At 39.7% G+C, this 25,819-nt stretch overlaps 1 protein-coding gene across 6 annotated transcripts; it reads left to right on the forward strand.

Moving 5' to 3' along the window:
• Positions 1-25,772, forward strand: IST1 (IST1 factor associated with ESCRT-III). Of its 6 annotated transcripts, none has more exons than XM_057712903.1 (10): positions 1-145; positions 12,275-12,377; positions 12,804-12,984; positions 13,722-13,809; positions 19,402-19,485; positions 20,016-20,126; positions 21,076-21,276; positions 22,116-22,208; positions 23,162-23,210; positions 24,386-25,772. In XM_057712903.1, the coding sequence occupies exons 2-10, from the start codon at positions 12,290-12,292 to the stop codon at positions 24,583-24,585; spliced, it is 1,095 nt and encodes a 364-aa protein (XP_057568886.1). In that variant the 5' UTR covers positions 1-145; positions 12,275-12,289; the 3' UTR covers positions 24,586-25,772. The 6 variants fall into 6 exon arrangements, with proteins under 6 accessions (XP_057568886.1, XP_057568888.1, XP_057568891.1 ...); XM_057712906.1 differs by having other exon boundaries at positions 112-145; positions 12,751-12,984; XM_057712904.1 differs by lacking the exon at positions 1-145 and adding an exon at positions 408-541.
• The last annotated feature ends 47 nt before the right edge of the window (positions 25,773-25,819 follow it).

Genomic DNA, 25,819 nt, shown 5'->3' on the forward strand with positions numbered 1-25,819 from the left:
GCAGCCAATCCCTGGAAAGAGGGCGTGGCTAGCTCGGCGCCGCGGATCCCTCCGCCCGTGCTGAGGCCGAGGGGGCCGCCATTTTGGATGCTGAGCCTTGATTCCGAGGTCCGTCTCTGCCAGTTTCAGGTCCGAATTTGGTCAGGTGAGTGTGGCTCCTTCAGCGGCAAGGGTCTTTGTTTTCCTCCTCACACTGCGCTCCGGCTTCAGAAGTCCCTAGTCCGGGGTTCAGGAGACTCTGAGGTGGCAGGGGAGGAGAAAGAAGGATCCTGGATGTGAGGGTCGGGCCGGAGGTCGGGCCGGAGGGGTTGCGGCGCCGGGCCGGGCGCGGGGGGCGTGGCAGGGCCTCGACCAGATAGCACATCGCTGTTTCCGGATCCTCGGCGCCGCCAAACTTTCTTGTTCTTCTCCGTGCTCCGGGACGTCTCTTCCCCGGGGCGGAAACGCCGCGGCCTGGGCTTCGGCACCCGACGGGGACCGGGCCGGGCCGGCCCTCTAGGCGACTCCCTCATCCTTTTGGGCCGGAGAGATTTCGGTAAAGGTGTGTCCCTGGGGCCTCCGGGGAGTCTGTTCGCTTTCGAGCCCGGCAGCCTCTTCCGGGCGGGGCGGCCTCCTGGCAAGGTACCCGGGCGCCCTTACGGAATTGCGTTTTTCCTTAGCGGAAGCAAAACGCGACCTCTAACCCCCTTTCGCCGACCCCTGCCTGCCTGATGAGCGATCTTGGGAGTCGCCTGTGGCCCTGTTCTTGCCCCCCCCCCCCCCTTTTGTTCTCATCGTTGCTCTTCGGAGGTGCTGGAGGTGAGAGAACTTGAAACTCGACCTGCAGAAAGTTTCACAGGGGCCCAGGAGCGTCCGTTTAATAGTAATTAGGTAATAGGGAAGACAGCCACTTTCACTCTTTGTAGCAGTAAAATTGAAATTAAGAGCTGGTCAGAGTTTTTGTATGATGCTTGCGTATTCATTATTTTTTAACTTTTTATCACGAAAATTTCGAACAGACAAAGACTGTAATGAAGTCTTTTCTCATCCAGCTTCAACAACGGTCAGTTCATGGCAAGTCTGGTTTCGTTTATACTCCCGTTGTGTATTTATTTAGTGAAGTAATAGTTGATATATATATGTCTCCTCCACTCCGCCCCTCCCCCTAGAAGACGCCTTTTGACTCCTGTAGCTACGGCGTTTTTACAGCTTTCTCAGAATCCCATCTTCTGGGATAGGAAGACTTAGTAATATCCTTTTATTAGAGGATAGAAGATTGTTTTGAAACCTCAATGTTGTTACATTTTAAAGTCACCCAGTTTTTTAAGCCTTCTAATTTTTAAAGTAGTGTTATTGTTCTGTCGAAATTGTTTTCCTTCCCCCTCTCTTCCTGTGCCTCTGGCTTCTCAATGATCAGGAACTCCAGAACCCCCAACTCTAGTCTACTTAATTTAAGCTCTCATTCCTTTAAAATCAGAAGGGAGTCGCAATGATGTGTAGTCTATTCTGATTTAAAATCAGAAAAGAGTGTGGTCTAATGAAATAATGTAAAATACAGGAAAAGTACTATGCACATGAATTCTAATTTCAGCATTATTTTATATAGCAAATATAAAAAGATTGGGGAATTAATTAAAAATGGTTACTCAGTGTAATATTAGGCAGCCATTAAAATAAGGTCTCAAGGCTGTAGCAGGTATGCTGTTAAGTGATATGTTAAGTGATATGCTGTTAAATCCAGATATGCTGGACTAGTGATCAGAGTCCATCATTACAACTTTGTAACAAAGTATGCCTTAGGAGAAGCTCTTGGAAGTATACCCAATGAATTTTTTGTAATGTTTTTTATATTATTTTTATTGAGAAACGAGATAAAGATACTTTAATAATGCGTACAGATTTCAATATTTATAGTTCCTTACAAAATATCTTAATGGTCTTTGAATTCTGAAGCCTGTACTTTTCTTGTGAGTTGTACGTGATGCTACTGCTTTTGTGGTCCTTTGTGTTATTCAGTTTTCAATCTTGATTAGTTTGGTCATGGAAGATTTGATTACAGTGTGAAAATACAGTAAATTTGGCATTCTGTAAATGAAATTGCTTTAAGAATTGGGCTACGGACTTCCCTGGTGGTCCAATGGGTAAGACTCTGTGCTCCCAATGCAGAGGGCCTGGGTTGGACCCCTGGTCAGGGAACTAGATCCCACGTGTATGCCGCAACTAAAGATCACGGTGCCACAACTAAGACCCAGTGCAGCTGGAATGAATGAATAAATGAATGAATTGGGTTATATTATCTTGGAAATGGCTTCTAGCTCGCTTGTACTTTTATGTCACAACTTCATATCTGCAGTCCCCAAATCATACCTAAATCTGTTTATATCACTTTTTTAAAAAAATTTTTATTTTTTATTTTTGGCTGTGTGAGGTCTTTGTTGAGGCATGTAGGCTCTTTCGTTGCGGCACTCAGGCTCTTTGTTGTGGCGCATGGGCTTCTGTCTAGTTTTGGCACGCGGGTTTTCTCTAGTTGTGGCCTGCAGTCTGCAGGGCGAGTGGGCTCTGTAATTGTGGTGCCTGGGCTTAGTTGCCCTGAGGCATGTGGGATCTTAGTTCCGCCACCAGGGATCGGACCTTCATCCCCTGCATTGGAAGGTGGATTCTTTATCACCACCAGGTAAGTCCCTATATCACTTGTTTTTTAAGAAAGAAGTATTCAGGATAAATAAAATAATGCACCTCAAACTTGGAAGTTCTCCTATGTACTACAAAATATCATTTTGTCCACTATTGACTCTGTTGCCTCCCTTCCCAGTTTGGTTCTTTTGGAGCTACAAGACTCTCAACTTGGTTTCTTGGGACGTGGGGGTCTGTTTTGCTATTTCTAGTTACTTTAAAGTTTTCAGGATTACTGTCTCTGGGCATCTTCACTAATTCAAGTAGCTGTTCTGAGCTACAGCAGTCTCTCCCTTCTTATCCAGTTTTAAAAGGCTCTTGAAGCTGAGTGATAAAAGAGGGACTAGATCAGTTTGTTGTTCCAGTGTTAAGTAAACATTGGGGTAAAGTGAAGGATTGGAAAGAGCCAAGAAGGGAACATGAGGTTGCTGACCAATGTGTGACATAATGGTGTTACACTAATAAAAATAGTAGTTAGAATACTGAGAACTAGTTTTGTAATCACTAGTTCATAATGCTTTTATAAGGTTTATGTTATAATTTTTTTTAATGAAGAGATGTTCTTAATTTTTAAAAAAATTAAACTTATTTTTGGCTGTGTTGGGTCTCAGTTGCAGCACTTGCGATCTTTGTTGTGGCAAGTGGGATCTTTTGTTGCGGTGCTCAGATTCTCTAATTGTGTTGCTCGGGCTCCAGAGTGAGTGGGCTCTGTAGTTGTGGCACGCGGGCTTAGCTGGCCCTGGAATCCCAACCACTAGGCAACCAGGTAACTCCCTAGAGTTTAACAAATGTTTATATGGTGCTTACTGTGTACATATGTTCTAGGCACTGTTCTAAAGGCCACACTTTTTTTTTTTTGAGCACACTTCACGGCTTGCAGGATTTTAGTTTCTAAACCAGGGATTGAACCTGGGCCCTTGCCAGTGAAGGTGCAGACTCCTAACCATTGGACAACCAGGGAATTCCCTAATTCCACAAACTTTCATTTAATCCTCATACCAGCCTTTTGAGGTGTGAGGGTTCATGTAAATATTGGTGCTAATTTTCCTTAAATGTTTGATAGAATTTCCTTAAATGCGTAACAGAGTGGCCACCTGGGCCTGGATTTTTGTTTGGAATGGTTCTTAATTTTATTTATTTTTAATTTTTAATTTAAAAATTTTATTCATTTTTTTGGCTGCTGTTGGGTCTTTGTTGCTGTGAGCAGGCTTTCTCTAGTTGCTGAGAGTGGGAGCTACCCTTTGTTGCTGTGCAAGGGCTTCTCAGTGCGGTGGCCTCTCATTGCAGAGCAAGGGCTCTAGGCTCGCAGACTCAGTAGTTGTGGTGCATGGGCTTAGTTGCTCGAAAGCCTGTGGGATCTTCCTGGACCAGGGATTGAACTCATGTCCCCTGCATTGGCAGGTGGATTCTTAACCAGTGCGCCACCAGGGAAGTCCCAGTAATGTCCCCTTTTGGTATTTGTGGGATCTGTAATGATATCCCTCTCTTTCAGTCCTGATACTGGTAATTTGTGCCTCTCCCTTCCTTTCCTCTCCCCCCCATCCTGCTTTTCAAAGAACCTGCGTTTGGTTTCATTGATTTTTCCTCTTTTCTGTTTCATTGGTTTCTGCCTTGTTTTTATTGTTTCCTTCTGCTTGCTTTGGGTTAATTTTGCTCTTTTTATAGTTACTCGTGGTGGAAGCTTGGATTACTAATTTTAGACCTTTTATTTTTATTTGTATATTTATTTTTAAAATTTATTTATTTATTTAACCTATTTATTGGCCTTATTGGGTCTTTGTTGCTGCACACGGGCTTTCTCTAGTTGCTGTGAGCGGGGGCTACTCTTCATTGTGGTGTGCAGGCTCCTCATTGTAGTGGCTTCTCTTGTTGTGGAGCACGGGCCCTAGGTGCGTGGGCTTCAGTAGTTGGCGGCACATGGGCTCAGTAGTTGTGGCTCACAGGCTCTAGAGCACAGGCTCAGTAGTTGTGGTGCACGGGCTTAATTGCTCCGTGGCATGTGGAATCTTCGCAGGGCAGCGCTCAAACCCGTGTCCCCTGCATTGGCAGGCGGATTCTTTACCACTGCGCCACCTAGAAGTCCAAGACCTTTCTTTTCTAATGTAAACATTTACAGTTGTAAATTCCCTCTGAGCGCTGTTTTAGATGTTATATTTTAATTTTCATTTTCTTGCAGTTTAAACCTTTAAAAATAATTTCCACTTGAAACTTCCTCTTTGACATGGATTATTTAGAGGTATGGTGTTTAATTTCCAAGTGTTTGGTGATTTTCTGTTATCTTTCTCATTATTGATTTTTGATTAATTTCCACTGCAATTAAAGAACATGCTTTGTGTGATTTAAGTTCTGTTTAATTTGTTAAGGTTTGTTTCGTAACCCTGGATATGGTCTATATTCCTGAATGTTCGCTGTGCATTGCTGTGTTGAGTGGAGTGTTCTGCGAAAGTCAGTGAGATATGATTGGTTAATATTGGTATTCAATTCTTCTGTACCCTTGCTGATATTCTGTCTACTAGTTTGATGAATTACAAAGGGAATTTGAAGTCTCCAACTACAATCAGGGATTTGTTTCTTTGTCCTGTCCTGTCTTTCTTTTCTTGCTTCTTGTATTTTGAAGCTCTATTGTTTGGTGCATTCATTGTTATTATTGTTACATTTTCTTGGTGAATTCACCCTTTTATGATTGTATAATATCCCTTTGTATTCCTGGTTTTCCTTGCTGAAGTCTACTTTGTCTAACAATATAGCCCCTTCAGCTTTTTTTTTAAGTTGAAGTGTAATTGATACATAACATTTTATTAGGTTCAGGTGTACAACATAGTGACTTGATATTTGTATGTGTGGTGAAATTACCACAACATTGTCTGATTAATATCTTTCACCATACATAGTTACAGTTTTTTCTCTTTTGATGAGAACGTTTAAGGTTTATTCTCTTGGGACTTCCCTGGTGGTCCAGTGGTTAAGACTTCACGCTTGGAGGTGCAGGTTTGATCGCTGGTCAGGGAACTAAGAGCCCACATCCCACATGCCATGCAGTGCAGCCAAAATAAATAAATAAATTAAAAATTAAAAAAATAAAAATAAAAGACATTTTCTTAGCAACTTTCAAATATGCAATACAGTATTAACCATAGTCACCACACCATATTGTACATTACATCCCATGATGAATTTATTTTATAATGGAAGTCTGTAATGAAGTGGGTGGAGGGGGTCAAAAGGTACAACTTCCAGCTTTCTTTTGATTAGTGTTTGCATGATGTACTTTTTTTTTTCATCCTTTACTTTTAACCTGCCTACATCATTGTATTAATGTGAATTTCTTCTCAGCAGTATATAGTTGGGTCACTTTTTGAACCATTCTAGTAAGTCTAGTTAATGTCTGTCATCACACATAGTTACAATTCTGACAATTCTTTGTCTTTTAATTGTGTTTAGATCATTTGTGTTTAATTATTTATGTGATTATTAGTATATTTGAATTTAGGTCTACCATTTTATTATTTATGTTTGTTTCTCCTGTTATTCATTTCTGTTTCTGCTTTGCTGCCTTCTCTTGGGTTATTTGAACACTTCAGTACTCAAATTTAAAAATCTGTCAAGTTTTTTAGTCAATTTTTCTTTCTTTTTTTTTTTATATAGTGTGTTTTACTGGTCACTCTAGGGATTACAGTGGACATACTTAACTTTTCACAATCTGCTTGGAGTCAATATTTTATCACTTCTTGTGGAGTATAGAAACATCATAGAGGTCCCTTTACCCGGCTCCCCTTTATACCATTATGTTGTGGTTATCGTATGTATTACATCTATATGCACTGGAAAAAACTCCATCAGATAATGTTATTAGTTTTGCTTTTAACTGTCAAGTACATTTTTTTTGGCCGTGCCACTTGGTTTGCAGGATCCCCTGCCCACTGCAGTGTAAGGGCAGAGTCGCAACCACTGGACCACCTGGGAAGTCCTTCAAATACATTTTAAGAGACTTAAGAGAAGAATCATGTATTGTATTTACCCAGATATTTGCCATATCTGTAACATAAGATATAAGCATTTGCCATTTTTTCATTTTAGTGTTCCAAGTTTATTATTAATTTTCCCTCATCTGAAAATGACTTATTTCACCTTTATTTCTGAAGGATATCTTCACTTGAATATAGAATTCACAGTTCTTTATTTTTGGCATTTCTTTCTGGCCTCTGGTTTCTGATGTGAAATCTATTATTTGAATAGGTGATCGATAGGAAATGTGTTTTTCTCCGACTGCTTTTAGTATTTAAAAAATTTGTCTTTAGTTTTCAGCAATTTGGTTGAGTCTGGGCATACATTTCTTTAGGATTGTTCTGTTTGGAGTTCTCTGAGCTTTTTCAGTCTGTAGATTTATGTCGTTTGCTAAATTTGGGGAGTTTTCAGCCAATATTTTTTCAAAAGTTTTTTGGTAAAATGTTTCTTTTATCCTGGGATTCTGATGATGCAAATATTAGATGCTTTGCTATCTGTTGTACAGATATCTGAGGCTTTGGTCACTTTCTTCAGTGTTTTTTAATCTCTCTTTTTCAGATTGGGTACCTAGTATTGATCTACTTTCAAGTGCATTGGCTCTTTCCGCTGTCATTTCCTTTTTGCTTTCCAGCCCATACAGTGAATTTCTTATTTTTGATTGCTGTGTTTTTCAGTTCTAAAGTTTGTTTCCTTGAAAATTCCCTAGCGATTCAGCAGGGCTGGAAAAAAAATTTTTGTTTCCTCTTTGTCTTTTATTTCTTTACTGAGACTTTCTGTTTGTTCAAGAGTATTTGCCTTTACTTGTTGCAACATTTTTTTTAATTTATTTTTTATTGCAGTATAGTTGAATTGTTGCAACATTTTTATAGTAGCTGCTTTAAAGTCTTTGTCAATTAATTCCATTGTCTGTGTAATCTCAGCATTGGTGTATGTTGATTGTCTTCTGTGAGTTGACTTTCCTGGTTTGGTGTATTTCACCCACTTTGTCAACACCAAGGGTCCCCTTTCTGGCTTCTCAAGGCAAGACTAGAGAGCTTCTCTTGAAATTCTTCCTTTCTGTGTCAGTGCTCACTTCTGGGTTTCAGGCTGCCTTAGCTACGCTCTCCAGGTTCTACTTCCTCATTTTAGCCCTTGAGGCCTAGATGTGTTAATGGTTCTGGGGCAATTCACTATCCTTTGCTGGTTTCTCTAAATCTTACCCATACCTTTGTAAGTAATCTTTTTATTAAGGTTTCCTCACATTACCTAGGTGTGGATATTATGCGTTTCTAGCTGGCACCCTGATTGTTAGACTCCTTTAAAGGGGCCCTATGATTTTACTTACTTTCATAAATTTGAACAAATATTATTACTGAATTGTCAGATTAGTAATTTAGGTTTATTTTTTTCTGTTTTCTACAGTACGTTTCCAATAGGGTTTTTGGCAAGAGAAACTCCCCCACACATTCCCAGCCAGTGAAAGATAGACCTCACTTATATCATCCTTCACAGAGTTCAAATTATATTTGCAGCATAAAACATTTTTAAGCTCCTCTTTCAGAAAATTTTAGCACTTTTCTTCTTCAGAGTCCTTATTCTTGTGATTGTTTGGGTTCCTTTCTTTTCCAAGCTGTTTCAGCATGGTCCCAAACTAACATTTGTGGATGCTGACCCATCTTAGGCAAATGTGTGAAATAGAGATGCCTTTACATCCTCCAGAGTTTCCTTCATGTTGCTAAAGTTACCCCTTATTACCTGTCTCTTCCATTAACACTTATATGTCTTTCAGTGTCTAGCCACTTTAGAGACCTATTTTAAGTTAATCTTAATGTTTATTGATGAGTTAACATTTTGCTTTTCTATGGAGGCAGATGAGTTTATATTATTCTTTGTCTTTTGATAGAAATTCCAAATTATATACTTTCTGAGCTAGATTTTGTTTTTAGTGTTAGCTTTAATGTTAGGTCAAATTCTTTGGATTTGAAAAGAGTTTACAGGACTTCCTAGGTGGCACAGTGGTTAAGAATCTGCCTGCCAATGCAGAGGACACGGGTTCAAGCCCCGCTCCAGGAAGATTCCACGTGCCGTGGAGCAACTAAGCCCTGCGCCACAACTATTGAGCCCGTGTGCCGCAACTACTGAACCCCATGCGCCTACAGCCCATGCTCCACAACAAGAGAAGCCACGGCAATGAGAAGCCTGTGCACCACAATAAAGAGTAGCCCCCACTCACCACAACTAGAGAAAGCCCACACGCAGCAACGCAGCCAATAAATAAAAATTAAAAAGAGTTTGCGTGTAGGAAAAACTAAATCTGTGTTTTGGTTTGTTTTGTTTTAATTTAGTCTAGCCTTTGTCTTTGCATATGTGCTTTTTTTTAAAATTCAGAATTTGGAGTCATCTTGCATATATAGTCATGCTTTTTTTTTCTTAATAAATTTACTTATTTTATTTATTTATTGGCTGCGTTGGGTTTTCGTTGCTGCACACGGGCTTTCTCTAGTTGCTGAGAGCAGGGGCTACTCTTTGTGGTGTGTGGGCTCCTCACTGTAGTGGTTTCTCTTGTTGGGGAGCACGGGCTCTAGGCCCATGGGCTTCAGTAGCTGTGGCACACGGGCTCAATAGTTGTGGCACACAGGCTTAGTTGCTCCGCGGCATGTGGAATCTTCCCAGAGCAGGGCTTGAACCCGTGTCCCCTGCATTGGCAGGCGGATTCTTAACCAACTGTGCCACCTAGGAAGTCCTAGTCATGCTTTTTAAACTAGTATCTTGTCATTAATAAATATGTTAGCAAATGGCTTTTCAAAAACATTTTAGTGGCTAAAGTTCCATTATGAATATATATAATTTTTTTAACTAGTAAGAACAGTAGTTGATTATTCATATAGTTCATTATTTCAATTTTTTGGTCTTAAAATGTGCTGATAAATATTTTCATATAAAATTCTGTGCGTGAAGCTCTGATTATTTCTTTAGGTTAAGTTCCTAGGAGTAGAATTATTAGGTCAAAATGTATGTGTTTTTAAGCCTCTTGAAAATATTTAAAATACAGATATGACTGAAATTTCGTTTGCAAGTATTGATGGCATCCGATGCTTATAGACTACTTAAGAATTACTGAGAAATCTTGACATTTTCCTGTCATAACTTATAACAGTATCAGACCCCCAATATTGTTAACTTTTATCTTTGAGACAGTATCCAAGCAAGCAGCTGAAGAATTCAGATCCCATAATAATAAACTCTAGAGAACCCTTATTTCTTTGTGGCCCTTACAGTCGTTGTTATTTTAGTTACTGATGTGATAAGTTTCTCTAACTAGACTATAAATTCTCATAAGGGCAGTAACCATGTCTGTTTTTCCAGACACAGTATATTTGGCATTCAATAAATATTTGTTGAAGGGTGTTAAAACATATATTGTATTACAGTCTTTAGTACTGAAAATGATGTAGTAGTATATGATTAAGATTGTTTACTTGGATTTTGAATTCTATGCACCTAGGTTTTATTCTTAGCTCTACCACTTAGTTGCTGGGTGCTACTGGACAAAGTGCTTGATAGAGTAAATGATAGTACTAGTTACTGTTTTTCTGGCTGTCTTTCTACTTCCCATCTATCTCTGGTTATGAGTGCCTTTGGAACAAGAATACTATATAGATCTAGCCAGCACCAGAACCTACTATAGTACCTGGCATCTTCTAAATAATTTTTGAATTGAAGTTTTGAATTTAGGATTATGAGACATAGTGGCATAAACTGTTATTAATGCTGTACTTCAGTAGTGAACTTGGGTTTCTCATAAAACTTCCTGTTCTTTATGGTACCTGGATTTTACACACATCACTCCCTCTGCCCAGGATAGTCACACCCTCTTTTTACCTTACGAATACCTTATTTGTCCTTCAGGACTTGACTTAGGTTTTTCCTTCTAGAAAGAATTCTGTAACATCCCTGAGCAGGTTGCATCTTTTCTCTAGAATAGCTTTCTTAATCTTGACACTATTGATATTTTGGGCTGGATATTTTTTTGTTTGGGGCGGAGGGGGGTTGTCCTGTTCATTGCAGGATGTTAGCAGCATCGCTAGATGCCTGCTGTGTATGCTAGTAGCGTCTTCTCCAATCATGACAACCCAAGATGTCTCCAGTCATTGCCAGATGTCCCCTGTGGGCAGAATCACTTCCAGTTGGCAACTAATTTAGAATTCTAGTTCTTAGCAAATAGTATTGTAGTTGCCAGATTTTCTTAGCAGTTTTTTCAATAGAATATAAGTTCCTTTGATCGCAAGGGTTTTTTATCTCCAGCACCTAGCCATTGTCTGTCATAGAGATAATGAGCAAATATTTGTTAAATGGATTGAATGTAATTTAGTATTATAATGGATCCCAGATACTTTCCATTGGGACTTGGTTTAATTATTAAATGAAGTATAAAGGATTCTGCAGGTCATTTCACAAAAGGAAAGTACATCTGGATGTTTTCTGTTAGTGGTTTATGCACAGGCAGACATACTATTCCTAGTGCTCGACCTAACATTGGGTATCTTTTTTGGCTTGCCTGTCCTTTGGTTACTTTGTTAGACCTAGCTTTTGTTTGGATATTGCATGTTTGGAAGTTCAAGTTCACAATTAATAGAGAAAAATAGTGCTATCTTGATACAGAATGCACAGTGGTCAATGCACAGTGTTATACCCTAAAGTCTTGTGGGTGGAGGGAGTGGTTTTCTTGACTATGACTGCTGTTCAGTGAAAGTCTTGGTAAATAATAGCCTTCTGTTGTCGAATTTTATTTTCTTTTGCTTTTTGTTCTTAATTTTTTTTTAACTGAAGTATAGTTGATTTACAATGTTGTGTTAATTTCTGCTGTACAGCAGTGTGATTCAGTTATACATATGTATACATTGTTTTTTAATATTCTTTTCCATTATGGTTTATCATAGGATATTGAATTTAGTTCTTTGTGATATACAGTAGGACCTTGCTATTTATTCTTGTTGTCGAATTTTATACAGTTTTTTTTTAACCTTTCTACACCTTTGTATATTTATTTGTATGTGAGTAGATGTTAATGACATTTCTGTGATCTTGGGCACTAGCTTTTTCCAACGGCTGAGACTTAGTAGGAGGATTTGAGGAATTCAGGTGATAGTATTTTTTAATGTAGTTCTAAATTTGATTATCTTTTCTTATCACTACCTCTGATCTGTCTTTTGGGAGAAGTAGGAGGCCTTCCTGCTTCTTTGTTTTTATCACCCCACTCCTACACCAGTACATAGATAGATACTCGTTTCATCCATCACCAAGTTCTTTCATCTCTGTGTTCAAAATAGATCTCAAATCCAGTCACTTCTACCTTCACCACTGTTGACTATCCCAGTCTAAGCTGTTTTCATCTTTTGTTTGGACTGTTGTAATAGCCTTGTTTTTGGTCTTCTTGCTTCCATTATTCTCCTCCCCCAGTCAGTTCTCCACACAACAGCCAAATGACCTTTAAAAAATGTGAGTCAGATCATGTTATCTACCTGTATTAGAACACTACTCTGGTTTATAATGTCAGATAATCCACTCTCTAACTGATCTTAGTTCTTGAACTAATTTTAACTTCAAAGTAGTCATTGTGCTTCTTATCTTTTTCCAGGAGGAACAGCACAGCATGTTGGGTTCTGGATTTAAAGCTGAGCGTTTACGAGTCAATTTGAGATTAGTCATAAACCGTCTTAAACTATTGGAGAAGAAAAAAAGTGAGTAATGCATGAATGCCTTATATTTTCTTTCCCAAAATACATCGAGTTCTGGCCCCCCAATATTGGCTCTTTCAGGCTAGCACTATGAAGTCTTGGGGATCCCATATCCTTTAAGTTTTGGATACACTTCTGCTGTCCTTTGTGACTAGACTGAATCACTTTGTTGCAGGTAAAGGGACATACTCTTGCTATGGAATAGGTAACGTGACTTTAGAGGTGGAAATTTCTGGCTACACTAACAATATTCTTACCTAGACGAAGTAGCAAATTCTAGACTAGATGAGATGAAACTAAATTTGCTAAGGGAAGATGAGCTAGGATATAGTAGAAACACCTACTTTTCTCTTTTGGGGTGGATGTCTGCCTGCAGGCCAGGGCCCAGTGTACTACTGCTATGTGACTGGAGTGGGATTTGTGCTTTAGCGGAACTGGCCCAAAAAGCAAGGAAAGAGATTGCCGACTATCTGGCTGCCGGGAAAGATGAAAGAGCTCGAATCCGAGTGGAGCACATTATTCGAGAAGACTACCTTGTGGAGGCCATGGAGATCCTGGAGCTGTACTGTGATCTGCTGCTGGCTCGGTTTGGCCTCATCCAGTCTATGAAGTAAGCTGTTTTGTCTTTTTTTTTTTTTTAATGCTTCGTTGAGGTATAGTTGATTTAGGAAAAAAATTCACATATTTAATGTGCACAATTTGATGTGTTTGGACAAGTTAGAAAACAGTCATCACCTCCAAAAATTTCCTTGTATCATTTTTTTTTTTTTTTTTGGTAAGAACACTTAATAATTGAGATCTGTCTATCTTCTTAAGCATTTTTAAAGCACTCAATACAGTATTGTTAAACTATAGTCAGTATTGTTCAGCAGACATCTAGAACTTTTTCATCTTGTATAAGATATTTTGATTTGAATATCTAAGTCAGATCACCTCTGGAATTTGAGAAAGGAGTAATACTGGTCTCTTCCTACACGTAGCAGGCTAGCATTAAGGGACTACAACTTTACATACCCAACAACATTTTTCCTGCTATTCACTGGAACGCATGATCTCATGTAGACAACTGTTGGGAAAAAAATGTGGAATCTAAAATCAAGTGGCCTAAGTTTGAGTCTTGGCTCAACCATTTCCTGACCTTGTGACCTTGGATTTGTCATTTAGTTTGAGCTCCCCTGCCCCAAATAGGATGACAAAAGTGGCTTGAAGTCTAGAGTTATTGTGAGAATCCAGTGAGAATTGTGAAATTGCCTTAGAGGTTTTCAGGTATATGATAGAGATGATAGGGTTTTGTCTGTTTGAAAGAATGTTAAATTTTATTGATTTTTCCCCCCCCCCCTTAATTAGAGAGTTAGATTCTGGTCTGGCTGAATCTGTGTCTACACTGATTTGGGCTGCTCCTCGACTCCAGTCAGAAGTGGCTGAGTTGAAAATTGTGAGTACCACCAGTTTCAGTGATGCCTAGAGTTTTCCCTCTTTTTAGAAAGGTTGGTTAACATAAGTTACTTCTGCTTATTTGACCAGGTATTTTTGTACCCTTCTCATACTGCATTTGAAAAAGGCTTTGTAAATTTGTTTCTTCTTCCTTTTCAGGCCTTATATCATAGAATAGGACAGTGTTTTCAAAACTTGAATAATTTTTCTAAGGGGCAGAGTTACACATACCTCCAGTTTTGTCTTAAATTATTTTTATTTTAATGTTATTTAAGTATGTAAAAATAGAAAAGTCTTTATACAACTGTAAACCAGTAAAATTATAATAACATAAAGGAACAGATGTTTTGCTTCATTCCTTCATGCCACAAAGATTTATTGAGCAGGTGTTGTGAGTTATGTGGGAACTGAGGGTACAGCAGTGAGCAAAATATGCCACCAGCCCTGCTCTTGTAGCTTTGAGTTGGGTAGAGGAGACAGACAGTAACTGAAAAATTGCCTGCCTCAACGTGGATATGGTACTGTCTGCTCAGGTACAAATGCAGTTGGGTTGTCTTCTCTCCTATTTTCTACATCTTTGCCAGTTATTCACTAGGAGATTGTCTCAGTCTAATCTTCCAACCTATGTTAAGATATTTCCTTGTCTTCTTATATGTTTTTATTTTTTAAGAACTCTTTTTAAGTCTCTGAATATCTGTTTTTTTAACAGTCTATTATTTTTGTTTCATGGCTGCATCTTCTCTCTGAGAATATTATAGTCCCTTTTAAACTTTTCTTGTTTCTGTAATGTTTGTTTCCTTCTTTCTATTTCTTAGCTGTAAACTATTTTTATAATTGAGACTTTTCTGAAAGGTTTTGTGGCCCTTGGCTGTTTATGTTTAAGAGCGAGGTACTAAAAAGAGGATTGGAACCCCTTGTGTGCTTGGGTGGGGCTTATTGCCAGATTTCATTTTTTTCTTTTTTTCCTTCCAATTTCATTGAGGTATAATTGACATACAGCACTGTGTGCTTTTTTTAATTACTTTTTTTTAAGCTCTTTATTGGCATATAATTGCTTTACACTCTTGTACCAGCTTTTGAGGTACGCCATAGTGAATCAGCTGTATTTATACATATATTGTCAAGCACTGTATGAGTTTAACATGTACAGCATAATGATTTGATTTACATACATCATGAAACGATTATCACAATAATTTTAGTGACTATCCATCATCTCATATAGATACAAAATTAAAGAAATAGAAAAAAATTTTTTTTGTGATGAGAACTCTTAGGATTTACACTCAACAATTTCCCTATATAACACATAGTAGTGTTAATTATATTTATCATGTTGTACATTACATCTCTAGTACTTATTTTATAACTGGAAGTTTGTAGTACCTTTTGACTCCCTTCATCCAATTTCCCCTCCCCTCCCACTTCCTGCCTCTGATAACCACAAATCTGATCTTTTTTTTCTGTGAGTTTGTTGCATTTTTTTTTAAAGAGATATTTACTATTTTTAAAATATTGATTGATTGATTGGCTGTGTTGGGTCTTTGTTGCTGCATGCAGACTTTCTCTAGTTGCAGAGAGTGGGGGCCGCCTCTTCATTGCGGTGCTCCGGCTTCTCATTGCGGTGGCTTCTCTTGTTGCAGAGCACAGGCTCTAGGCACGTGGGCTTCAGTAGTTGTGGCACGTGGGCTAAATAGTTGTGGCATGGGCTTAGTAGCTCTGTGGCATATGGGATCTTCCCAACCCAGGGCTCAAACCCATGTCCCCTGCATTGGCAGGCGGATTCTTAACCACTGTGCCACCAGGGAAGCTGCTGTTTGTTTGTTTTTGAAGTGTAATTGACCTGCAACACTATGTTGTTCCTGTTATACAACGTAGTGATTTTGTTTTTTATACATTTTAAAATGATCACAAGTCTAGTTATATTATCACACAAACATATTACTTAGTTATTAACTATATTCCTCACACTGTACATTGCATACTTGTGACTCATTTATTTTGCAACTGGAACTTTGTACCTCTTAATCTGCTTCACCTATTTCCTTCTTCCACCCTCCTCTTATAACCACCTGATTGTTCTCTGTATCTATATCTTTGTTTCTGTTTTGTTTGTTCATTTGTTTTATTTTTTAGATTCTACATATTAGTGAGATCGTATGGTATTTTTCTTTCTGTCTGATTTATTTCACTTAGCATAATACTCTCTAGGTCCATCCATGTTGCAAATAGCAAGATTTCATTCTTTTTTATGGATAATATTCCATTGTATGTATGTACCACATTTTCATTCATCCATTGGTGGGCACTTGGATTGCTTCCATATCTTGGTTGTTGTAAATAATGCTGCTCTGAGAATAAGTGTGCATGTTTTTTCTAATTTGTGTTTTTGTTGTTTTTGGATATATACCCAGGAGTCCCAGGAGTGGAATTGCTGGGTCAGGTGTTAGTTCTATTTTTAATCTTTTGAGGAATCTCCATACTGTTGTCCATAATGGCTACACCAATTTACATTCCCACCAACAGTGCATGAGTGTTCCTTTTTCTCCACATCATCACCAACACTTGTTATTTGTGGTCTTTTTTTATGATGGCCATTCTGACATGAGTGAGAGGATATCTCACTGTGGTTTTGATATACATTTCTTTGATTAGTGATATTGATTATCTTTTCAGGTGCCTATTGCTATCTGTATGTTATCTTTGGAAAAATATTTATTCAGATCTTCTGCCAGTTTTCTAATTGGATTGTTTTTTGGTGTTGAGTTGTGTGAATTCTTTACATATTTTGGATATCGACCCCTTATCAGATATATTGTTTGCAGATATCTTCTATTCAATAGGTGGCCTTTTCATTTTGTTGATAGTTTCCTTCACTGTACAAAAGCTTTTTAGTTAGATGTAGTTCCATTTGTTTATTGTTGCTTTTGTTTCCCGTGCCTGAGCGTACCCCAAAGAATATTACTGAGACCAATGTCAAAGAGCGTGTATTATTCCCTAGATGTTGTATGGTTTCAGATCTTACATGTTTAAGTCTTTAATCCATTTTGAATTTATTTTTGTGTATGGGTTGAGGGAGTTGTTTAGTTTTCCCAACACCATTTATTGAAGAGGCTCTCATTTCCCCATTGTATATTCTTGCCTCCTTTGTTGTAGATTAATTGCCCATATAACTGTGGGTTCATTTCTGGGCTCTCTGTTCTGTTCCATTGATCTATTTGTCTGTTTTTGTGCCAGTACTGCTTTGATGACTGTGGCTTTTTAGTATAGCTTGAAATCAGGGAACATGATACCTCCAGCACCAATTCATTGTTGAATGATCTAATAAGCCTTTTCTTAGGGAACTCCAGTCTGTCAGAAACTAGTTTTCTTTCCTTGGATTGGTTGTTTTCTTCAGAGAGGAATTATTGTATCATCTACCTGGAAGGTATAAGCTGGCTGCATTTTTGAGAGCACAGCGGGGAAGGAAGCCAGAGGTATCCTTCTTCTCTTGGAGAAGATTTACACTTAATTCTCTTGTTGCCAGTAAGTATCTCTGCTCTCTGCTGTGCATGGAGCCCAGAGTCCCTTTAGTGTAACCTCCCCAGAGAGTAAGCCTCCTCTATTCTGATAGGGTAGGGAGCGTGTTCATAGAATTTTGTGGGTAGAGGAATAGGAGAGTAGAGGCAACTGCCTCTACTTTTAACCTAAATCTTGTTTATAGTCTCTTTTATACTCCTCCTTTATATCAAGATTAATTCCAGGTGAAACAAAGATTTACATATTAAAAAAAAATGAAAGCATAGAGAAACAAGAAAATTAGGCATTAAAAAAAAAAATCTCAGTGGAAAAGGCATAAGCATGCCACAAAACCCAAAAGCCATCAACAAAGAGTGATAATATAAGTAAAAAAGATTTTTGCATAGTATAAAGCAAAACAAAAACCATTGTTAAAAGGCAAATAACAGACTTATAAGTACCAGGTACCCCTGAAAGTCTACCTAACACTGAGTGTCCCCTCACTAAAATTCCAGGTATTGGGACCACTCTGGTCCAATAGCACTGTCATCTCCTACTTGTACTATTGTAGTAATTTCTTAAAAAATTTTTTTACTTTTGTAGTTTTATTTCTATTTATTGAAGCTGTGTTGGGTCTTTGTTGTTGTGTGCGTGCTTTCTCTAGTTGAGGCGAGCAGAGGCTACTCTTCGTTGCAGTGTGTGGGCTTCTCATTGCAGTGGCTTCTTTTGTTGCGGAGAATGGGCTCTAGGCACATGGGCTTCAGTGGTTGTGGCACTCGGGCTCAGTAGTTGTGGCTCCGTGGGCTCTAGGGTGCAGGCTCAGTAGTTTTGGTGCTTGGGCTTAGTTGTTTCATGGTATGTGGGATCTTCCAGGACCAGGGATCGAACCTGTGACCCCTGCATTGGCAGGTAGATTCTTAACCACTGTGCCACCAGTGAAGTCCCTGTAGTAACTTCTTGAATGTTTTTTCTACATCTACTTTGGCTTCCTTTAGTGTGTTCATCCCATCAGAACAACTAAGGGTTGTGTTCAACACTGATCTGATCCTGTCACTACCCCTTGCTTCAGTCCTTTAGTAGTTTTCTGTTCTTGTGGTAGAAACAAAACTAATAAAGCCTACATGGCCCTGCATCGTCTGGCTTCCATCTGCCTTCATTTTCTACCACATTCTTCCTTCGGGCTTTACAAAGAGGCTCACTGATTTTTATTTTGGCTTGAGGATTGGCCCTGTTTTTCCAGCAGAGGCTTTTGCACGTGCTGTTTTCTTTTCCTGGAATGTTCTTCCTTCCCTCCATCTTTGGTTAACTCCTAATCATTGTTTACATCTCAGTGAAGCATCACTTTATCAGACTTCTCTGATTAGATCTGATTCTGCTGTTGTAAGCTGATAGTTTAGTGTACTTTTCCTTTCCCCTTATCACAACTGCATTTGTACCTTTATCTTTGTGATTGAGTAGTGATTGTTTTTACCCAGAGACTGTAAGATTCTATAAGAGTGAGAACAATGTCTGTTTTTGTTCATCATTTGTAGTGTATAACATAATGCTTAAAATAGAGTTTGGCACATAGTTGCAGCTCAGTGGATGGATGGATAAACAAATAACTAAATGAATTAATATGTACCCTTTAAGGCTTTACAGACCTAGTCTTTTGGAAATCCTATAATAGAAGCATGTTTACTTTTTTTTTAATTTTTATTTTTTAATTTATTTTTGGCTGCATTGGGTCTTAGCTGTGGCACATGGGGTTTTTTGCTGCGGCGTGCAGGCTTCTCTAGTTGTGGCACGCGGGTTTGCTCTTTTCTAGTTGTGTCGCGCAGGCTCCATGGCATGTGGGCTCTGTAGTTTGCGGCACTCGGGCTTTCCAGGTGAGGCATGCAAGCTCGGTAGTTGTGGCATGCGGGCTTAGTTGCCCCAAAGCATGTGGGATCTTAGTTCCCTGATTAAACCTGCATCCCCTGCATTGGAAGGTGGATTCTTTACCACTGGACCAGCAGGGAAGCCCCATGAAGTGTGTTTACTGTTGATAGGAGGAAGCTTGAAGCCCTCTATAGGACTGGTTTCCATTTTTATTTACTGTTCTTTTTCTCTGTAGGTTGCTGATCAGCTCTGTGCCAAGTATAGCAAGGAATATGGCAAGTTATGTAGGACCAACCAGATTGGAACTGTGAATGACAGGGTAATGATTGTACTTGTTAAATAAACATGAAGCAATGGGTGGGGTGGGGGCAGGTTATTTTACTGCCTGCAGTGATTCTAGTGGGTACCACTGTAATGTAGGGTTAATCTAGGATTGCATATTTCATAGTGAGAGAGAAGGCTGTCTGGTGGTGCAGTCAACTCCTTACCCCTGCCCTACACCTCTGATTGTGAAGCTCTCTGTCATCCTGTGTCATTCCTGATTTTTTTCCCCTGTTCTTTGTGCCATTTGTGATTTATGGAGGTAGAAGTGAGGTGGGGAGAAGGGTGGATGATTTTGGATGTGAAAAGCAGCAATATCAGTCTTTGGGGCATATGTAGCCAGAGAATGTGAGATACACAGGTTTTATAATGTGCTTTGTGATTGAAAAAAAAAATTTTAACTGGTCAGAACTTCTTTTTTCTCTCCATTTACCTGTAAAATGGGAGGAACAAAGTTTAAAAGTGATACAAGTTAGATTTAGGCTGGTTGACGTAGATGCATCTTAATCCTTGATCTTCTACTTACAGCTAATGCACAAACTGAGCGTGGAGGCCCCACCCAAAATCCTGGTGGAGAGATACCTGATAGAAATTGCCAAGAACTACAATGTGCCCTATGAGCCTGACTCTGTGGTCATGGTACGTTTTGAGTCTTTTAGAATACAAAGGAAAATGAGTCTCGATATCACTGAAAAATAACCATATTCTTTGCACTCAAGTTTGCATGTGGGAGTTTAAGCCTTTGTCCAGTTAGTGCCTTTGGGGTAACAATAAATATGCCTGCACCTCTCACAGAGTATTTAAGGATCAGATGAGATGAATGACTGACTGAAAGCACTTTGAAAAGGTACACTTTGGTATAAATATAAAATGGCATTATTGCTACTTTTTGATGACGTTCAAGGAATTGAGAGGCCCCTATGAAGAAAAACCCCAAGACCCAGAACAAATCCTGAAGCATCTGTTGGGTGCCTGCCATGTGCCCCCAGAAAGCTGAGAATACAAAAAAAGACATAAACAAGGTCCCTGTGCTGAAGAGGCTTACAGTGAAAGAAAGGCAGTTATGCAAATAGTAACTCAGCCATTGAAGTTGATGGGGTATATAGTAGATGTGTTGGCGTGCTGCTCAGACAACCGTCCCTCCACCCCAAATACACACACACTTCAGGACAGAAGCATTTGTCCCCCCAGTATTGATGACTGGTGGTTCACACAGCTGAGTGTCCCTCCAGCAGTGGCCCTCAGAAGAGAGCTTCCTTACCCAGGGTCTTTCCTGGGGGCAGGTTGCATTCAGTAACTGGTCATTGCAGGGGATTAAAGACTGCTCCTTTGCCTGAGTTGGGAACACCTGCTGTAGGCCCAGCCTAGCTCCAGAACTCTCTGGGGGAATTAGCTGAGCCCTTTGTTATGAATGCATGGCACCCCAACTTCCTTTGCCCGGCCCTGCTTCCTTCATGTCCCCACAGGTCTCTATCCCAAGAGACATCTGCAGTAATCTTCCATCATGCTTATCTGCATCTCAGTGTCAGCTTCCTGGGAACCTAGCTGGTGACAAGGCCTAATGATACGGTTTCTCTCTTTTTCTTAGGCAGAAGCACCTCCTGGAGTAGAGACAGACCTTATTGATGTTGGATTCACAGATGATGTGAAGAAAGGGGGCCCTGGAAGAGGAGGTGGGGGCGGGTTCACAGCACCAGTTGGTGGACCTGACGGAACGGTGCCAATGCCTATGCCCATGCCCATGCCATCTCCAAACACTCCTTTCTCATACCCTCTTCCAAAGGGACCAGTAAGTATACATACAAATGAGTGTGGATATAAACTCTAGGAAGTGTAACAGATGCCGAGTTGGCTTTGTGAATACACGCAGGAATTGTAGGTTATCAAGAGGATTTAGCAGTAACATTTTTGGTATTAGTTTATTGATCATATTGTGGGAAAAAATAGCACTGAAATTTGGAGAAAGTCTTTTGGTTCACCTATAGGTAATGAAGTGGGAAAATCTAGAGAGATGGTGTAGGAAAAACTTTATCATGTAGGTTTCCCGAACCTTTGGGGTTTGTAGGTGTACTAGTAGTTTTTTCCAAAGATGAATAACTGTCACTTATTACCAGGGAGAAAAACCTCCTTTATAGACAAGAAGATGGAAGTCATTAATAAGAAAGTCTGGGAACTTCCCCAGCAGTCCAGTGGTTAAGACTTCATGCTTCCACTGCAGGGGGCATGGGTTTGATCCCTGGTTGGGGAACTAAGATCCCATATGCCATGCAGTGTGGTCCTCCCCTCCCTCTCAAAAAGAAAGTCTGATAAGAATCTTCCCTTGTAGACATTGAGGCAATTCAGTAATTTGAAGGATAGCCTTTGGCTGCAGATCTTTAAAAATCTGGAATCCTCCTGATCACATGTCCTTTTAGGCACTTTTTTTTCTTTTGGGGCTCTTGAATACATATTAAATAATATATCTTGACTATATACATGTATGTGTTCAGTGTGAATATATTCACATTGAGAAAATAGTTGTATACACACACACACACACACGTATTTATTTCTCCCTTCCCATTAAACACACTTCAGAAATTGCAGATCAGGGGCAATGTCTCTGATGTTGCCTTTCTCCTCTTGCAGTCGGATTTCAATGGATTGCCAGTGGGAACTTATCAGGCCTTTCCCAATATTCATCCACCTCAGATACCAGCAACTCCCCCATCGTATGAATCTGTAAGTGCCTGAGCCTCTTTTATAAGCAGCAGGAGAGTGAATCCCATGAAGAGAGAGCAAAATAATGGCCACAGGGAAGGCAAAGTTTTGATCAACTCCTAGTACCGGCATTGCTCTATGCTTTGGATTCTTATGTTGCTTTAATATTACCCTGGAAATAGGGAGTGGTGGTGGCGGTGGCGGCAGCATCATTGGGTGGCAATGTTTTGTCTGCATTTAAGTCAGGAATCAGGAAGGAGCTGCAGATCCTAGAAAGTTCTGGTAGGGCACTTAATCAGACACTTTTTTAGACTAACTAGGCAGAGAATCATACTGAACTGGTACAGTCTTGATGCTAGAATAATTAAAACATTAGTTTTATAAATTCTCAACACCATGTAAAGGAATAACAACCAGATTTTTGTCTTAGAGAAGTGTCTAGTAAATTTCAGCCTATAGCGTTAATTTTAGTTTTTAGTCTTACAGTTAAATCTTGCTATTATCGCTAATATGGTAATGATGCCTTGAACTGTAGGCAACTTGTAACAGCTTTGGTTCAGAATTAGATGACTTTACTGCCAGCCTTGTTTCCTCACCTAGGGAGATTCCTCCTGTTCCTGAGCTTGCTTATTAGCATTCTTTCCTTTGGTTTTTACTTTGGGCCTGCATTTTTATGTTTTGGTTTTGCACGCATGGACGCATTGCCCACAACTGTTTCTAGGAATGAGGTAGAAGATCTTCGTTAGTATTTTCTTTTCCTCTGCTTGGCAGTTAAGAGTTCAACATGGTATCTGTTTGGTTGGAAGATGATCAGGAAAGGAGTACAGGGGGCAGAGGGGCAGTTCCTTTGGAGCAGGTTCTGTTGCTTTTGCTGAGCAGCTTAGCTTTTGCAGCACACATGGGCTGTATTTATACCATTACTTTCACCAGTGATGCCGTTGCTTTCTCCTCTGGTAATGCTCTTTGTGTTTCAGGTTGATGACATTAATGCTGATAAGAATGTCTCTTCTGCACAGATCGTTGGTGAGTGAGAGTCAGAACCCTGTTGAGGGTTTCTCACTGCTGAACCCTTTGCTGTTTTCTCATCACTGTTCCTCCCTCAGATTGTTTTTATGCTTGTGGCATTCTACCCACATGCCCTGTTCTCTCCCCAAATGCAGTATGGTGGAAACAGAACTCAGGATTACCCAGTTCTAAAAAGAAAAAATCTTTCCTGGCTCCAAAGAATCTCTCAAGTTCCCTATTTCTGTTAGTGGTATCATGAGTCTTACCTTCTAGTTTTCAGTTACCCTCACGTTCTTTATGTTCCTGTTGCTTCAGCTTCCACTGTGCCTGGAAATACCAAACATTTTTAAAAATTTGGACATTAAAGAGGGGGAAGTAGGCATAAATCATAAGTGAATAAATAGCTTAGTGACTTTTCACAAAGCAAGCATGCTCATGACCATCCACTGAAAAAGTAAAGCACTACCAGCACTCCAGAAACCCAGAGGGGAATATTTTTTTAAATTGGGACAGTTTTATTGAGGTATAATTTATATACAGAAAATACACAGAAATGTATATTGTGATGAGTTTTTATGTGTATCTACACACACATACATTATGTAACCACCACCTCAGTAAAGATACAGAACATTTCCATCACCCCAGGTTGTCTATTCGAGAACTTAGATAAAAATGGAAACATACAGTAGGTAGAGGGGTGGTGATTTTGACTTTTAAAATATAAAATGAAAGACTAGAAATATAAATCACATTCTGTTACATCAAACAACATGGATGTTAACATCCCTTATAAAATTTTTTCCCGAAAGCCGTAAAGAGTAGCGCATCCCCATAGAAGTCTAGTACCAGCTCTTGGACTTTCTTATTTTGGGAGTAGACCTTTGTGAAAGGGGACAGTCGGTTTGAATGTTGTGTACCTAAGCTTCATGTACCACACTATGACTTTCCCTTAAACTTTTCTTCTCACTGTAGGAAAGTAAAACATATATTCAACTATAATTAGAAAATATAGCTGTTAATTGTCCTGAAAATTTTTATTGATCTTTAGAATTAAGTAATCATTTTTAAAGAACCAGTGTTTCCTCCAGTATTTTGATTATTTTAGTGTTTCTGCCAAAGGGGATTGTGGGGTTTGAGGATCTGAGCCACTGGTGTTTTTAATACTTTGCTCCTTACTCTGATTTAATTAGGTCCTGGACCCAAGCCAGAAGCTTCCGCAAAGCCCCCTTCCAGACCCATGGATACCTATGACAACTTTGTACTGCCAGAATTGCCATCTGTGCCAGACACACTACCAACTGCATCTGCTGGTGCCAACACCTCAGCATCTGAGGACATTGACTTTGATGATCTTTCCCGGAGATTTGAAGAGTTGAAAAAGAAAACATAGGCCTCTTAAACCAGGCAGGGTCCAACTTCTGATAGTTGAGACTAAGCAGTTTCTCCTTGTAACAAAGAATCTCCATGAAATTTGTTTCATCTGTTAACCATTACTGAGCACACACTTCCTCTGGGCTCTCTTCCCGCTCTACCAAACTCTGCTGGTTTCCAGTTCTCCACTGCTCCTGAGAGACTAACAACTGGAGACTGAGGTTGGAGCAGCTGGCTCCTAGCGGCCTTGCTCGTCCGTTTCCTGTCAGTGTGATCCCACGTTCTCTTCTTCCCGTCCCACCATCCCACCACAGGGGAGTGAGAAGGTTAAAGTATTGTGGGGACAGCTGTCAAAGATGGCTGGATGGTGGAGGAGAGTACTTCACGAAGTGTGTCTCAGCTCTGTGCTGAGGTTCTAGGCTTAGAAACAAACTCCTCTGTACAGAGGGATTTGTGGTGAGTGAGAGTCAAGGCCAAGGTATGTATTTTCTCACTCTAATGTGAATGGGAGAGAGAGAAAATGGCTCAGAAAGCCATTGTAACAATTTTCAGAAGCTGGGTCTTTTCATTGACATATACACTACTCCTTGCTGCAGGGCACTGTTCCACCTGGATCCAGTTGCAGTTTATTTGGAAAGTTGAAGGCCTCTCTTAGTTCTACTGGATTCTCAGGGAGCCCTCTGTGGCCTTTTGCTTTATTTTGAGTGCTGTGTTTCCCTTTTAATAGAGGGGAGCACTGTGTAAATTCTCGTTTTTCCCCATGGCATGTTCTGTTGGATTGCATTATTGGCGACGTACTGGGCAGAAGTCACCATTCAAGGCTAAGGTGGGCTTCCAGTAGCCTTAATAGAAATATTCAAGTTTCTTGAGTAGTGAGCTGGAAAGCCTACAGGTGAAGAAAGGTTCCTGTTTTCATTTGAAAACTGGTCAAGAGAACCTTTAAAAACTGATCTCAGATACATTTTTGGTGCCCATGTGGCTGTAGGTGTCTTGCTGCTTCCCTCGATGGATGAGACTCTTACTGTTTTGCCCCCTAGCTAAGGTCATCTTTCCCCACAAAGATGGCTTTGGGATCAGAAGATACGACTTCGGCTTCTTTGTGGTGCATCTGTACATATTTGTTTCAAGCAACTTTTCTCTAATGTTTTTGATTGATTTGATTTGTATCTCATGGCTCAGTAGCTGCTAATAAAGTTAAAAATTCTGTGCCCTGCTTTCTCCACGGTCTTGGTCAAATGATGAGGGGCAAATTT

This window comes from Hippopotamus amphibius, chromosome 16, assembly GCF_030028045.1.
Source record: "Hippopotamus amphibius kiboko isolate mHipAmp2 chromosome 16, mHipAmp2.hap2, whole genome shotgun sequence".
NCBI classification, from domain to species: domain Eukaryota; kingdom Metazoa; phylum Chordata; class Mammalia; order Artiodactyla; family Hippopotamidae; genus Hippopotamus; species Hippopotamus amphibius.